Here is an 18,363-nt window from a genome sequence, read left to right as displayed (position 1 = left end):
TTTCCGTTATGTCCTTGTGTGAATAACTACTACAGAAAGCCAACTCATTGTTTATCTGACTATGACGGCGTGCACAAAGTTGACGGCAACTGTAAAATGCGCTTTTTAAATAGTTCTATACAACCGTGTTTAAAATAGTTTTATATAAAAATAAGAATAAGAAATTTCTTATGATAAAATAATAAATGCATGCCATTAAAATGCACATTAAAAGTAAGGTAAATTAAAATTTAATCTATAAAGCATGAAACGGACATATAGAAAACGGCAAAAATACGGTGTAACTTGTAACATTAAATAAGCATAAATTAGAGTTTTTGACCTAAAACTTATACAAATGCAACATATTTTCCTGCATTTTCGTATTACAGAATTGTTCGGATTCGGACTCGGGCATCACACGAAATTCATCGCAAAAAAATCAAAAACGATCATGGTAGATAAGTTTGGAATTATCTTCGTTATGTGTAAGAAGTAGTAATTTAGAAGGACTAATAATCGAAATGGAAGAATCGGCAAGAAAAAATATGTAATTGCAATCTTTTTATTTCAAAATGACTTGGTATTCAAAATGTGCATAACCAGTTGTTTAAGATAATCTGCAAAATATGAATGATTCGATAGTCTCGACTTAACACTTGAATTTTTTTAATGTCCAGCTATTATGTTACAATCTAAAGAAATGACGTTTTAACGCTATTTTCTGAAAAAGGGTTCACGACATAGTCGCTAATCATTTCCATTGCACTGCTCTTTGCATATATTTATTTATATTTCCAGAATGTGCATTTGCTGCACTTTTTTGTTCGAAAGAAAAAAGAAATATGTTGAACGTAAATATTTAAAGTTATATGATAAACTAAGTGTCCAGTGTTTTTGTTACGCGCTTGTTTTCTGGGGGAAAATGCGGACGTCGTAAATGGTTTTAGTAATTTGAAGACGTTACGTTTGTGGACTCAGCTTTGTGCACGCCGTCTATGTTTTTAATTCATTTATAATAAATTGCAATTAACCGGACTTCAATAATAACACCACTGACTAACTTATCATATTTTATTGAACACGTGTAACGATAATCAATCGCAACAAAAAACAAATTGTGGTACTGTTATAGAGTTACCGTGTGCGGGAATTTTTCGCTACATTGAAGACCTGTTGGTGACCTTCTGCTGTTGTTTTTTTCTATGGTCGGGTTGTTGTCTCTTTGGCACATTCCCCATTTCTAAGAACCTAGACCATTGACACAAAGTGATATAAATGAATTTTCAATTTTCAATATATTGTATTGTATTCAAAACGTGTGAAAGAAAATTATTAACAATAACTTGATAAGACCCAATCATCTAGATCATTGACCTGAAGGTTTGACCACAAGTTTAATTTTTAGCTGTGATATATATGTTGATATTTCATATTTGATTTTATTTAATTTATTTATACACCTGTCTATAATTTTTTATTTATTTCCTCATAGGACAGACAAGAAAAGCGGCCAGTCTATATGTTGACTACGGTTATGCACAAGAAGCACTTCCGCTGTTTCGAAAAGACAAAGAAACATATATGATAGGCATATGTTCATATTTAGATTCTCTCACACAAATCACCATTAGATCTGATGGGAGTGCTTTATGTTCTAACAGTACGAATACGAACGAAATGTCTGCAAAATTAGAAGAAGCAATTTATAACTTTAATAAATGCCGAAACAAGTACAGGGACCGGAAATGCAATTACGGAGAAGTAACTGACGAGATCGGGAAATCAAACTTGCTTCTTGGCAGGCTAACTGGTCAGCAAAGATTTATTGGAACTGCATTCAATTGCTTTGTGAAAAGAAAACCGCATTCAAATGAAGTAGGACAATTGGAGTGTCTTAGTTGGATGGTCAATAATTCCGACCTGAAAATAGACGCAAACTTATCAAAAATTGTGATAGGGATGGAGAACTTGTTTAAAATCTTTCTCATTTTAGTCCCATTATCAAAACTATCAGCAAGATTTACGGAGCAAAAAAAGGAACAGTTTTTGAGGGATAATGGTGTAAAAATTGAAATTGGCAAACATTTTTACAATCCTATCCACAAACCTCGTATACTTGAAGTTATGGCAAAGGTTCGCGATCCAGTAACTCCAAAAACTATTAAAACAGTTGTCGATGATGTACCTGGTATTTATAAACTGATTGTTGAAGACCTTTTAACAAAAACTAAATTATGGTTATATAAAATAAGAAAATCAATTGAGGAGGAACGACAAAAATTGAAAACATTGTCTAAGCCGACTATAAAATCGCAAAATTTTAGAGATACGTCTCCGAGAGTCATTAAAACTAAAGTTTCTTTCACTCATAGTGAATGTTTGCAGCTCATTCGTTTGGACATGCACAATGTTAAGCTGGAACAATTTTTAAACGATTGTAATACAAAGCTAGGTCTAAACTTGGAGCAAAACCTTATTTTGAATCAGTCTGAACAAAGAAGTTTTCAGTTTTTCAAATGCAGAAGATTAATGGAAGATTTGATTCTTACTGTACCTCATATCAGTAATACAAAACCAGACTTGTTCGAAATCTTGATTGGTGTACGGTCCCAAATGGAAATTTACTTTGAATCGGAATTGGCATCTTCTAAAAAGATAGAAAAAAGTGTAGCTCGATTTTTCGAATTCATTTTCTTCAAAAAGATCTTAGGTCTGCAACAGAAAGTGAACGACAGTCTGACAAATCTCGAGTTTACAGTCTTACAAGAGAGAAAGAAAAATATGTTAAGTCGACAGAAAGCGTATTGCTGTGGCTTCATCTCAAAAACAAATGTACATGATCCATTTGCGTTATCCGTTGTTCGTTCTTTCAAAGAAAGTATTGATTGTTTAAAGTTATACCACAATCCATACAAAGCCTTGAAACGGTTTAGCATATTTATTGAGAGGATGAATAAACAACAAACAGAGGAAACAATACCAGAATTGACATTACTTTTAATTTGGGTTAAGTATTTCACTTCAATTGGTCTCAGTATGCAATCGAAATTTTGTGGAATGCAGAAGTCTGCAAAGAAATGTCATTTTGCTATTCCGTCGTCATATATCACAACTTCAAAATTCGTCGAGCGATGCATGTTTTATTCAAACGCATGGACAACTGATGCAATAATTTGCGCAAGCAAAGAAGCGTCAATTAGTGACGATATACCAGATTTTTTAGAAAAAAATATTGAGATATTGGCTGGAATTAGAGGAAATATTAATATCATAAGTATAATTTTTCGACGTCTTGATGAATATCTGCTTCTACAAGAGTCGTCCGAAAAATTTACGAGAGGTGATGAATCTTTGTCCTCAATTATTGATATGGCAGAAGATGTTATATTATTGAGTATGGTATACATCATAAATATGGGTGAAGGGGTGTCATACGAACTGGAACCATATCTCCTTAAGGAATTTGCGTTTTTAAGATGTGATGAAAAATATCCCAAAAACATTTTAGAAGCTATACATGGAATACAAACTTCCTCTGGCATTGCAGATGTCTGCATTTGTTTTAAAAATTTGTTAAAGCAAAAAGGGGATAGCTTGATAAAATGTGCATGGGATAATCAGAAGAAACATATTTCAAAAGAACAAATTGAGTCGGTATTTAATACAAGAGAGAGTTTTTTCCTGCCACAAACTATAAGAATTTTATCAGATCCCAATTCTGCTAAAGAAACAAATGAAGAGATCCAAATAATACAAGAAATCGAAATTGACGAGGACGAAATTAGAACCGTTCGTGAAGATCACATTACAGTTGAAAAGAAAAAAATAGAAAACCCGGTTTAGAAAAAGTTCGTCAATTTATAACAAAATACGAATTATCATCCGGCGATATAAGTGAAAGGTATGGGGTAGATGAAATCAGAATAAGCCAACTGCTATCACGTTTTGAGGATTGTAATACAGATTTAGCTGAAATGATAAAATCAAAACAATGGAAGACAACAAAAAATGTGGAGAAAAAGTTGCATCAACTTGTACAGCTTAAATCCAAATTGAGAGATAGCGTCAAAGAATTATCCAGTGTAAAGCTTAAGGTACGTTAGATAGTATTTTACATTGTATGCATTATCAGGAAATCTCCTTTATCCTTATCGGTGTTATATCTGAGGGATTTGAGCACATACGTTTACTTAATATGTGATAACGTACTTTTTAGGCTTACACTGTCCCTTGCCTATTAAACTAAATTCATTTTTAGGAAATGATATTTTTTATTGTTTTGACTGAGCTATACATTTGAATATTATTTTATACCACTTAGCATTATATTTCAATATTACTCAAACATTATACCTTCCAAGTTTAAACTTAGTTCACGTATTCTAGAATTAAATACTTAGCACTTTGTGAATACTACTTATTTGCCATCAAAAGTCCGACAGCCCTCATCATAGTTTAAAGCATTGTTTTTTAGATTATATATGTTCTTTAACTTAATTAGGCCTTATGATACCTTTTGACAATTCTTACGAGAAAATGAATGGCCTGATATTGTCCAAATCAAAAGAGACGAAAAATATTATGACAAACATCATTAACCACTGAATTGCAGGCTTCTGATTTGGAACAGGCACTTACATAATGTGACGGGCTTAAATCTCACCGTCGATGAAAAGCATTCAACATGTGCAAAATAAAAATTGTCGTCAAACAAACAAAAATACGTATCTGACAGATTCGAAAAGACTTTGCAACTCATTGTCAAGCGAATGAGAAGTAAATAGTTATAGTAGTACTTACAAAAAGTGTGATGAATAAATATTTTTGAAATATGAACTGACAATTAGAGGAACGGACGGACAAGGTGATTGCAACCTAAAACTGACTTCTGAATTTGGAGTATCAATAGTCATTTTGATGGTCCTCTTAAAAACTTGTATTTGTCAGATTACTTTATCTTTCATCAAACACAACAGCTAAAATCGTTGAAATATATTTTTCACAGAATATTTCATCATTTGACTTTTAAAATTCGTCTTCGCTGAATCAAAAAAGTCAATTGAGATCAGCTTTGACTAGGTTCGGGGTCAAATCATAGCAATATTTCCAATGTCTAAACTAGATCTGAAAAAGACTAAATGATCGTGTGACTAATACAGTTTCTTTTGACTTTCTAATTTATCTATCGCATTCCGGAATTTATATATCAGATTTTAATGTAATTCGTTTCTCATCTTCTCAATCTTTTTGAATGTTTCAGACCGATATTGCAGAACCACACAACGATTTAGATGAACTAGAATACAAACCACAGAACGAAAAGAAGAAACGCAGAAATAAAGGGAGAGGAAAGAATAATTGGCGCAAAATTGATATGAATGTTGTTGATTAGAACTCTACAAGGTCATATACAAATAGGACCGTTTGCATATTTTGTTCAAACTGTCAATTAAACTTTATTTAAAGAATAAATCATGCATACTGTTCCTGGCGACGCAACATTTTCAATATTGTAGATACTAGTTTATATCTTTACATTCCTATTACATAATTTTCAAGAAATATGATGCGAAATGAGACTTGTCGAAGGCTGTTTGGTTGCTTATTGTTACTTACATCCACTAGATTTGCACTTTGGTGGATGGTTGTATAATTGGCAATCATACCACGTCCCCTTTATTTTTATATTTATATATGTTTAGTTATTAAGTACTGTTTTATGCCCCATTTATGGGCATCTTATTTTCTGGTCTGTACGTCCGTTCGTCCGTCCGCTCGTCCGTCCGTTAATAAGCTGTACATAGCTGAATACATCGAATATTCCAGAGGATAATTAGGTTTATACCTATTTCAAAATCCTGCATTTTGCTGCTTAATTATTTTAAAAGTTTTATTTTCCTTTACCTTCAATATTTGGTTTCTTTGACACTTGATCCTGATACAAAGAAGTTCAGCTTTTTAAAGGTCTCAGTTTTAATTACACATCATTTAGAAAATAGAAAAAAAGTCCTGAAAATACTTAGCTATATAAACCAACAAAAACAGAACCATATAAAGTGCTATATTGCCATGTGGTTTTCATCAAACGGATGTAATGATCAATGTTTTTTGAGGGGGTTAAATGAACATTAATTATCAGTTGTATAAGTATTTTAAATGTTTTAGGTAAATCATTGCTATCGAAAACTAGACTGCAAAAAGACAGTTACCCACTTAATCCTTTTTAAACTATGTGCACCACATGTTCACTTTAGATTTATGCGTCCGATATATATGACAGTTTTACCCAAATTGCAGTCAGTATACACATTCTCATATAAAATTAATCTTTTCCATTTGGTTGATTCTGTTAATTGGCACACGTGTTAAATTTATACTTCAAGATCCATTTCTTGATAACACGTGCAATTTTAAATATGTAGTTACCTTCTCGTTTGGTTGATCAAACTTTGAGACCAATTAATATTCATAAAATAAATTACAAACATACATTTTTATTTTGATAATTCAAATGTTGGGAATTTTAGATTTATAATAGCCATCATAAACTGATCAATAGATACACGTTATTAAAATTAATGCTCTTTCCATAAAAGGTAATGAAATTATTACAAATCAGGATCTACCTACAATTCCAGATCACATGAGATCACTCCAGTCTTTCATGGAACTCATGTTGCTCAAACTTTTGTTTTCTAACAGTGATGACATTATCTCGTCGACTCATGATAATGTGTAATTGGTATCTTCTACCTCCTTTTCTGTGTATTGTTATCCTAATTTCTAATTATCCAATTCAGTTTTATCAAATACATTTTTAAACAATATGCACATGTAATGCGTATCCTATTATTTTTAGGGTAAAGAATAGTTGTTTCTGAGCATCAACAAATCACATACAAATTTCCGACGAAAATACGAATCTTGATAAAAAAAAAGGTCACACGAACGAAGTCAAAGGAAAACTACTCTTTAATAGACACATTGAATGGTTTTACACGTCTAGTAATTTTGGTGCCCTTTATAGATTGTTGTTCGGTGTGAGCCAAGGTTCCAGGTTGAAGGCCGTACATTGACCTATAAAGGGATACTTTTATTTATTGTTATTTGGATGGAGATTTGTCTCATTGACACTCATACCACATCTTCCTATATCTACATATTCAAGAACATTTTTAGTTTCAAAATGGAATCTATAATCGTGGCCTTAATTTGTTCCATACTGCTGTAGATTAATGGCATCGTCACTTTTTTCAATGTTTCCTGCTCCCCTTTAAAATCATTCTTAGATCCAAGGTTTTCACCTTTAATGCCTTTTTTTGTGGTATAAAACAGATGTTTGACTACTGCCATATTATGTTATTCGGTCTGAACTTGTATAACACTAAATTAATATCTTTCATCAGCTTTCACTTAAGAATGTAAAAAAATTATGGCATTGTGTGCGTTTGATGAAAACCACATGGAAACAAAGCAAAATATGCATAATTACCTGGCGTTTACATCCTATGTACTTGGACTTTCCGAAGATATTAATTCCAAAACCACGTGTTGAGTGGTTTTTTTTAATAGGTTTATATACACATTTGTAATGTTCTTCTATTGTGTTTGTTCATGTAACAATAGTCTTTTTATAATATTATAGTATTAATATGAGTTATGTTTAGAATTTCATTTAACAATTAACAAAACAAACTGATCAAAAAAGTTTTTTTTTATATGATATAGACTCTTGCTTGTCTATTTTTTAAGGTTCAGTTACTCATGTTCCTCCTATAGACTCCTAAATTTTATTGTAAAATAACGGCGTGCGTGGTACGTTTTAGATTTGAATCAGGTACAGTAGTTGTATCAACGCTATAACATGTTTTCTCTTTTTTGTCCTACTTAAACTTAAGTTTCAGAAGTTATTTAATTATTTGTTGTCTTTGTTTTATTTAGAACTGCAGTACAACGTAATATATCAAACTACAGCATGAGCTCAATCGAAACTTTCCCCAAAAATAGTAAAATCACAAAAATACTGAACACCGAGAAAAAATCAAAAAGAAAAGTTCCTAATCAAACGGCAAAATCAAAATCTCAAAAACATCAAACGAATGGATAACAACTGTCATTTGTATAGTGAATGGTGGATTAGACCTGCTGTTGAAGATAGAAATTACCTCTATTGTTCGAATCAGAATCGAAATAATTGATGCAATGTTATTTTAGCCCTCACTATTGCTCGGGAAATGTTATTTTAGCCCTCACTATTGCTTGGGTAAAAACAATCACGAATATAATGCATACCCTTGTTAAAACTACAATAAAGTATAGCTTGCAGCAATTATTTCTTAAACAGTATAAGTTTATCACACAAGCCTAATTTGTTTAAAAAACATGCTTATTGTATGATAGGAATTATTTAAACAATTCTTTTGTTTCATTCATACACACACCAATGTAATGTGCCTTCACATTACCGGTATACTGTGACATACATTTTTCAAAACAAAATAACAATATCAGGGCGCACATTTTGGTATTTAATATATTTTTTCTATATTGATTCTTCACATTTTAATATCATGATGTATAACAAACATCAATGTCATAATCATTTTAGAACAACAATACAATTGAAAAATATGTATATGTAATGTCTAATGTTTAAACATTCTATGGCGTTTAAAGATTGTGGAATCTTTAGTTTCAAATGTTGTTACAAGGGTCAAAATATTTTGTAATTCCTTTTAAAAATCACAATGTAAGCAACATATGTATATGTAATGTCTAATGTTTAAACATTCTATGGCGTTTAAAGATTGTGGAATCTTTAGTTTCAAATGTTGTTACAAGGGTCAAAATATTTTGTAATTCCTTTTAAAAATCACAATGTAAGCAACATGGTACTTTATATGACTTTGTAGTTTTACTCCGAATGCATATATAAATATACTTAGTCGATGTAGTTTGCAAATGTATTTCAATATGGTTTGCATGTGTAAAGTGTCTCCTCTTGCAATCCATTTATCGAAATTTTGTGCGAGGCTGCAGACTAATTCCAGTTTCATCGACACCTTTCGTACAGTCATCCGTTTGACAAAAACTGATATGACCACCATTTAGAATATAAAGCATTTACTAAATATCTCGATTTCTACAGCGTATTTCGTTAAGCTATTTTTTTTTTAACTTTTATTTAACATAAATACGAAATTCACTTCTCTTCAAAACCAAACAGTTCAACAAGGACGGAAATTGATTTAGAAGACATGTTCAATGTTTGCTGTCGTCACAAATCTTGCATATTATAAGTTTGAATAACTTTCGCCTCTCTTTTTTAGTCAATCTTTCACAGAAAATAGCTGAAGCCTGTACGGAAGTAATCCTGGTTTCATTTCAATACTTTGAAATAGTTGGTTGTCCCGTTATTTGACCTGGACAAAACAGCAATGTTAACCAGTGTTGAACTTCTTAAAATTTTAAAGTAGACCTTTCTAAAGACATGTTAATTTACAGAAATCTTCAATGGAAAAATTAATCCCTAATTTGCTAGATTTGTTAAAATGAATCCCAATAGCTCATTTGTTTTACATTATATGAACTTAAAAATTTAACTACATCTGAAAACAGAAGATACGAACATTGATTTGATGGAATAGTCTGCCTTAGATCATTTATAAAATGTCTGTTTAATAGTTACAAGAAGATTGTTTTCCTACAAGATGTTTTTTACCTATGGTTAGTGTTTAATAATGATGAAAACGTTGTGTACAAAATGTATATTTTTAGTTGATTTATTTAGAGCTAAATTGCTTCATTGTTATTAATATGCGTTTCGACAGAGTATCAAATAAAGACAACAGTAGTATATCATAAATCGATTGAGAAAAAAAAAATCCGTGTTACAAACCAAAATAGAAGTAAACACACAAACAAATACGTTAAAAGAGATATTATTTTTTGGTACGTTATAAAAATGGAACAGTTTTTTAAAATGAAAAAAAAACTATTTTAAGCTTTAATTTCAGACGCGGATTGAGTCATTTTATTGGAGGGGTTTAACCCTCAGAACACCATAAAATGGTCAATTAATTAAAGAAAAAAAAAGGACCAAAAAAACGACCAATCGGCTAAATCGCCACCCCAATTTTGACACACCCCCACACCCTTACTCCAAATGGATCTAACCCAACAATGAGTTGTGCTTTTAAAAATTTATGTTTTACTAAGCACAAAAGAATGGTTAAGCCAACATCACATCTGTAGCGTTCATTATAATCTGTATATGGAGACCAAAAAAAAAAAACCCACAAAAAACAGTCATCTTAGCAAAAGTATTTGAATTTCATAGTACCAATTAACGGCACATGTAAATTGCATTCGCCTATATAGTTTATTAGTGCATTCCTCACTATCCTACTACCTGTCTATACATTTATTTTTGGCATTGCACTAGTCATGTCTTCTCTAACTGTTCATGACGTTAAAATACTAAATCCCTGGGATGTGTTTTAGTTGATTTTAGTCTCTGATGCATGTTTTTTTTTTATTATTAACTGTGTTTGGCGTTTAACTAGCTGTCAGTAACTGCGAGTACTCTCAAATCGTATTTTCTTGTTAATTCGACCTGTTGATACTGTTTATAATGCTTTTTTTGTTATTTTATATTTATATGGATCTTGTCTATATACCAGTTTCGATTATTTGGAATATTTTCTAAGTTTCACTTCTTCTTACTACATTTGTATAAACTTCAAGATTTACCTGTATTTTTTAAAACCGGTTTTTTTTCTAGAGTTAATATTTCCGAAGGGTTAAATATTTCACAGTGGTGTCTTGACATGGCTTTGTTTGAACTTGTTTGTTTGCTTTTTGGCCTTGAATGTTTGTCTTTAATATTTCATTAACTGTGCATTTGCATTCAGATATCGCAGATCAAATTTATTCGTTCATAGTGTATTAATGTACGTTTTTTGATTGAGTTAAGCCTGCCAATTGATATTTTATCGTGTGTTTTTCTATGTTGTGATGTTATGCTATTGTTTCAGAAAAAGGGAGAAGGTTTGGATCCATTAAAACGTTTAATCCCGCTGCAAATGTTTGCACCTGTCCTAAGTCAGGAATCTGATGTACAGTAGTTGTCGTTTGTTTATGTAATTTATACGTGTTTCTCGTTTCTCGTTTTTTTAATTTTATATAGATTAGACTGTTGGTTTTCCCGTTCAAATGGTTTTTCACTAGTAATTTTGGGGCCCTTTATACCTTGTTGTTCGGTGTGAGCCAAGGCTCCGTGTTGAATGCCGTGCATTGACCTATAATGGTTGACTTTTTTTAAAATTGTTATTTGGATGGAGAGTTGTCTCATTGGCACTCACACCACATCTTCCTATATCTATATATACTGTATCTATATATCATCAAAGATGTTTCTTGGCTTATTTTGACAAAATTGAACAATAACTATATATCATCAAAGATGTTTCTTGGCTTATTTTGACAAAATTGAACAACACTGTCCGAAACTGGCTGTTAAAATCGAATTATTTTTTTAAACTATTCCTCATTGAAAAAAAATTTGATTTGTTTATATCTCGTAGCTTATGCTTATTAAAGGAATTATTGAAATTGAAACACCAATTTCTTCAAATTTCTATATATTTTGTTTAATTTAATTTGACCACAATGTACGTATACGAACTTCCCGAAAGACAATATTTTACACCTATTATGGCTGTCATAGCTGCATATATAATCCTTATAGTTGGTAAGTCATTTTTTGTTAAGAGATCACCACCCCGCATTACATTTTGCAAAAAAGGGATGTAATGCCATTTAAACAGTTATTCGCACGATGCCGCGGAAGTTTAATAAAAAGAGCAAATCGACAAGATGAGTCATAAGAAGCTTCCATCACGTACAAAAGAATCGAGCTGACGGAATTAGTGAATCCTGTGTCAAGTTATCGCGACTTGCATTTTAGAATTAACAAAAAAACTACTTTTTTTTATAAAACAAAACTATATTTTGCCCGTTTACTTAGAGCGAAATTTTCATTTCTTGATTAGAACATATTATCAGCTCTTTCTTATGAAATATGTTTCTGCCATTGGATGCGATATTCCAGGGCTTCCGTTTCCTATCATGATGAAGTCATACTTTCGAAAGTATCTAATCCGATCTTTTCTGAGTTTTAACAGATGCCACTATAAATTGGCTGAGCGTTAAGTATTATCGGTGTCATATATGATCATGACCGGTTTTTTTTGTGGGATTCATGTTGTTCACCTTTTATTTTTTGAGTACCTAGTCACACACTTAGTTATGAGGTTAGGTTTGTCTTCGCAACTTTAATGGTTCTCATACTTAAAGATTTTGATAGCTGTTTGATATTTTCTTTCATCCTTTGAAATCAACGGTATTTCGTCTTATACGAATGACCAAATTGTGAATGCGTAGAAAAAAATATAGTTCCTTTCATGTTTTACATTAATTTCTTTAAAAAAAAGGCCATTTGCCAATGTAATCTAGACATGTTACGAAAAGGTATATTCTCGACGATGAGGTTGACAAATAGACTTTAAATTTGGGGACGGTGTCAAAACATTGATTATAGATTTAAATAGGTAAAATTTAAGTCTTGTGCGTCTTGGTTAATTCAAATTACATTTATCTAGAAAATCATTATGTAACATCCTATACGACAATTGCTTGTGTGATATTATTGCTGGCTAAAACCTGTCATAAGACATAAAAGGTGTACGCGCGCATGAGTGGGTGGTCTAGAAAAAGGGAGGCTGAGGGTTATACCAGTTCATTCGATTCTAGATTGATAATTTTTTTCCAAGTATTTTTAAAACTGCAAGAGTTTGCCCAATTTTTAAAAGTGGCGATGCCTGTAATCCTGATAATTATAGACCAATAGCAGTTTTGCCTTGTCTCTCAAAAATCATAGAACGACATATAGCTAATAGTTTGTATATATTTTTAAATAGTAATGACCTTCTTAATACTACACAGTCAGGTTTCAGACCTAAACATTCGTGTACTACTGCACTTACTAAATTAGTAGATGAATGGTTGGCAAATATAGATAATGGAGAGATAAACGGAGTTATATTTTTAGATTTAAAGAAAGCTTTTGATCTGGTTAATCATATAATTTTATTGAAAAAACTTGAATATTATAATGTTTCAAATTGTACACTTGACTGGTTTAAGTCATACTTGTTTGAACGAAGCCAACAAGTTAATGTCAATAACGTCATGTCTAATACTAAATGCATAAAAACTGGGGTACCACAAGGTTCTATCCTGGGCCCTTTGTTATTTATTTTATATATCAATGATTTACCACTTAATATAGAACATTCATTAATAGATTTATATGCAGATGATTCTACATTACATTGTAAAGGTAATAATTTACTTCAGTTAACTTCTAACCTTCAAAATGATATTCATGTAATTGAAAACTGGTGTGCGCAAAATTGTATGAAATTAAATGCCAAAAAGTGTAAATCAATGATTATTGGTTCAAAACAAAGACTTTGTTCAACTGGAAACAGTTTAGATATCAATATTTCAAATGAACAAATAGAAAATGTAGATTGTGAAAAACTTCTTGGTTTATATATTGACAAAAACCTAAATTGGAATCAGCAGATAGATAAAATGTCATGTACTATATCAAACAGAATCAATTTATTACAAAAGATAAGAAAATATTTACCTATGCATATACGTATTATCTATTTTAATGCTTATATTCTGCCATTATTTGATTATTGTTGCAATATATGGGGAAGCTGTTGTGAAAGTGGAATAAATAAACTTAATAAGTTATTAAAGAAATCTGCTAGGGTTATAGTAGAAGCTGACATAATGACATCATCCAGTTTATTGTTTAATAGTTTACGCTGGTTAAATGTGGAAAAACGCATTCAATACCAAAAGGCAATACTTGTATTTAAATCATTAAATGGTATGGTTCCTAACTATTTACAAGAAAATTTTCATTTTACTGATAATCAAAATTATAACTTACGTTCAGCTGATGAAAAAGTATTAAATCTTCCAAAACCAAAAACAAATTTTTTAAAGAAAACATTTACATATTCAGGTTCTCAAATATGGAACAGTTTACCAAATGAAATAAAAATGAGTAATACACTTGTATCTTTTAAAACAAAATGTTACAAATTTTTCATCAATTGTGCAAATTAATATGCTTTTTCATTATTATTTAAATACAATTGTATATTGTGTATAATATAACTTTATAATACTCTATGTAATTATAAATATGTTATTATTATTTTGAGGACACTCAGGAAGATTAGTTTTAACTAATGGGATCATCCTCTTGAAATAAAGATTATTTATTTATTTATTTTTATTTATATATACATAGTAAGCCAGTTAAATTTTAGGTTTTTTCTTTGGCCAAATTGCTCATTCTGCGTTTTCTTAACTCAAAACTCTAGTCCTGCCGTTTAAAAATTTAATCCTATCCCCCCCCCCCATTCTACCTGAAACAACAACTGGTACTTCCGTAGAGTAGTAATAAGTACCCATCAAACAGATTTAATATAAAAATAAATATATTTTTTTAAAGAAACCTCTAGCACTGTTAGCTTAAATAGTGGAAAGACCCATCGGTCATCTGTGTCACTTTGTTCATATTGTCATTTTCTTATGAAACGGTTGGCGAATTTCCACAAAACGTTTCAGGAATTTATGAAATACAAAATATCTGCATAAGGTGGTGTTAAGATGTAAATGTTCAGTCATTATGCAATGCTTTTGAAACTCTTCTCGTTCTGAACATACATGAAATATTTGCCACTGAACGTTAAGCAACCAACAATCAATCAATCACAAACCCTTTATAAAGAAATTAAATACAAAATGAGCTAAAACTTTTTAAATTGAGACAAAGTTGGAAGGAAATTAAGAAAGAAAATACATGCCTTCGAAGCTATAGGACAAGGCGTAAATTTTCTAAAACTATATAATGCAACATGCCTCAAGTTTAAATTGTATAAAAATCTTGTTTAAGTTGTTTAAAAAAAAACCCGTTATGTAAAAATTTAGGTGGCAAACAACTGGATCAAAATACATACACGTTTGCTTTTTTAAACTATATAAAAATGACCGTTACATATATATTTAAGAGTAGGTATAAAACAGAATATAATACTTAAGATTATTTGCAAGATCGTCAAAGAATTCACACAAGTATGTACCCCGTGTCTCCGTTGTACCGCACATCTACTGCATTAACATGACCGTCCCCCCATTTTTTGCGGTATATTTTCTTAAAAATTAATGGAAATTATTAATATATATTTCTTATATTTCTTATGGTATAAATGTTATTGAATATTCGTTCCATACGGAATTGCCTGCGAAATGCAGTTTTTAAATAAAAATCCAATGTATACACAAGTAATCTCTTTTGCGTTTTGATACAGTCCCCATATTTAAAGTGTAATTTGTCAACCCCAGCATCGCGGATATACCTTTTCGTAACATGTATTATAACATATGTAAGACAACTAAGTGGTTTCTGACAGAAAAAACAGTGTTTGGCGTAGGTACTGTTGCAGTCACAGAGGGCATCATCAGTTCAGTAGTCAGTACTTTAGTACCTCGGTACTCAGTCTGACTCAATTTATAACAAACCTTTTTTAAATTGTCCGTTTATAAATTTTGAAATTATAAAGAAATTACAAGGTATAAAATCCCTCATGCATAGTCAATTCGAGATGGGTTTGGATGATTTCATTTTTTTAAACACGGAATTTTTATTAATACTAGAACACACCCGTGATATCGCGGGTCCGTAACTGAATTAAAGTATATAACTATGAGTTGAACCCGTCGACTTGGGACTTCTCAATTGTTGGTAATATAAATTATTTGAAAAACAAAAGGTCCTGGAAGGGAGTATTTTTTTTTATCAACAGCATTGTCCTATATTAGTTATAAATAATAAACTAATTTGATTAGCTGTTTTACGTCTTGCCCGCTAACAAATTGAAAACTACTTATACGCCTTATTTTAAGTCCAGAATTTTAGTATTCGTATTGTCATCTTAGAAAGTCTTACTGATTAAATTCTGCAATAGGGAACAATTTGTCAATGATTGAATAAATAGTACTGCAACCCTGTAATTATGACCCGTGTATATAGCAAAATCCGAAATATACCGTTTGGTAGTGCGCCTGTCAGATGCGGAACGTACAGATAATGTAATAGGTAACGGGTGAATATACTATTGGTATCGGTATCGGATTCGACCCGGAACTCGTTAATTATTGCCACTATTAATTATGCGGAAAACAAAAGGGTATGGAGTGGTGTAATTTTTAATCAACACCATTTCCTATATTGGCTATATATAAAATTGAATTCTTTGATTTGTCGTTTTGACCCGATGACGGCTGACAAAGTGGACCTCGTTATTTTAGTATTATAGATTGTTTATAAATGACATTAAGAAATATTTTATGCATGAGAAGCACAGCATTGATTTTTACACTTATAATGTGTATCAACTTTACTTGCGTATGTATGGTATAAATGCATGTTCAAGCAATTTTTATCAATAATGATTATAACTACTAGTATATATCTACACGTATTTACAATATGGCGATACTATGATATGCCCTGCGTAGTAGTTTGTGAATAGACAATGCATAAACTTCTTGGTCTTTTGCCATATATGATTATATACCTGGTAAAAATCAGTAGTTAAAAATAGTGATCTTTAAAAAGAATATTTACAGAAAATCAATGGTGGTAATACACAGGAACGCCATGACATTCTACACTTATTCAGCGTGGAAACGATGTAATTTTACAAGTAGGTGAAGTATTATACTTAAGTTAACTAATTCGTTAATAATGACATACCAATTCATGTTAATTAATTAAAAAAAACAAAAAAAAAAAACCACACAGACTATTCACTCACAGGGCCTTTGCATCGGAATAAACACATCTATTCTAAACCCAGTTATTGGCATGATACTGTTTGTGTTCCTCACTTATACTTTAGGATGGTACGATACTACACCCTAACTGGAGAGAGAGTGTTTGATGTTCATATTAATGTTCCACACAATAAATGTATTGGAGATATACAAAAATCCACTTTGTTACATCTTAATTGCGATCAATTTATTTGGCAATCGTAAATGACAGTCAGCAGGGTTTAAGAGCATCAGTTGTTCGACCTGTTAGTCAAATGCGTTTTGTTAAAATATACTATTTTTTTACATTTTTGGTCTTTTGGAAAATGTTATTTGTGCTGTATATAGACCCCTCTACAACGAAATTTGTTTTACATGCACACGTATAAAAATTGCGGTTTTTATTCAACGCAATCATAGCTTTGAACGTTATTTTCAATTTAGACTAAATATATATATATATATATATATAGAGCCCAGGTGGTCGTGTGGTCTAGCGGGACGGCTGCAGTGCAGGCGATTTGGTGTCACGTTATCACAGTAGCATGGGTTCGAATCCCGGCGAGGGAAGAACCAAAAATTTGCGAAAGCAAATTTACAGATCTAACATTGATGTTTAGACGAGTTATATATATATATATATATATATATATATATATATATATATATATATATATATATATATATATATATATTATATATATAGAGTCTATAAGAATCTACCAACCAGTAAACTTAATAGGTATTGGATCATCAAAATTGACAATACTACACAAACAGGAAAAATTATATGAGTCTGAAAGATTGTGTAACAATACCGATAAATAGATGGAAAACAAAACACTAAAAAGTGTTGAATATCATTGCACAAAGATGGAAAAACTGAACAGATGATATAAATTATACAATAATTGCAAATATTTCGGCTCAACAAATGGCCTTCTTCGGTGACAAAAGTTTTAACAATAATGAGATATAATGTATAAGGTGTAAACATAGATCACTAATAATACAGGTAAATTTTGATCGATTGATTTTAATCCAAAATCCTGAATATAATAATATAAACACTAGACTGTAAATTTAATTATTTCTTTCTATTGATTCCATCTGGATGGAGGACACCCAGTTTTTTTTTATCCAAAACCTCTCCCGATTTTCTCTTTGCCTATTTTGCCATGTACAATCCTGTTCGATCACAAGGATCTTCATGTGATCAAAATCTTTCAGATTGTGATCTGGTAACCTGAAATGTTGGCTGACAGGAATATACGGTTTTTTTGTGAGGTCACTCCTGTGGCCATTGAGGCGTTTGTGAAATGGCTGCATAGATTCACCAACATATTGGAGACCACATCTAGGACACTCAAGAACGTAAATCACGTTTGAGCTGCCAATACTACTCTTGTCACT

General features: G+C 31.2%; 1 protein-coding gene across 1 annotated transcript; it reads left to right on the top strand.

The window, feature by feature from the left end:
• The first annotated feature begins 1,479 nt into the window (after positions 1-1,479).
• On the top strand, positions 1,480-6,012 carry LOC139482979 (uncharacterized). Its single transcript, XM_071267012.1, has 2 exons — positions 1,480-4,076; positions 5,243-6,012. Exon 1 carries the CDS (start codon positions 1,564-1,566, stop codon positions 3,823-3,825), a length of 2,262 nt encoding a protein of 753 aa, XP_071123113.1. The 5' UTR covers positions 1,480-1,563; the 3' UTR covers positions 3,826-4,076; positions 5,243-6,012.
• The last annotated feature ends 12,351 nt before the right edge of the window (positions 6,013-18,363 follow it).

Source organism: Mytilus edulis, chromosome 1 (assembly GCF_963676685.1).
Source record: "Mytilus edulis chromosome 1, xbMytEdul2.2, whole genome shotgun sequence".
Lineage (NCBI taxonomy): Eukaryota > Metazoa > Mollusca > Bivalvia > Mytilida > Mytilidae > Mytilus > Mytilus edulis.
This window is presented reverse-complemented; position numbering and strand designations above follow the sequence as displayed.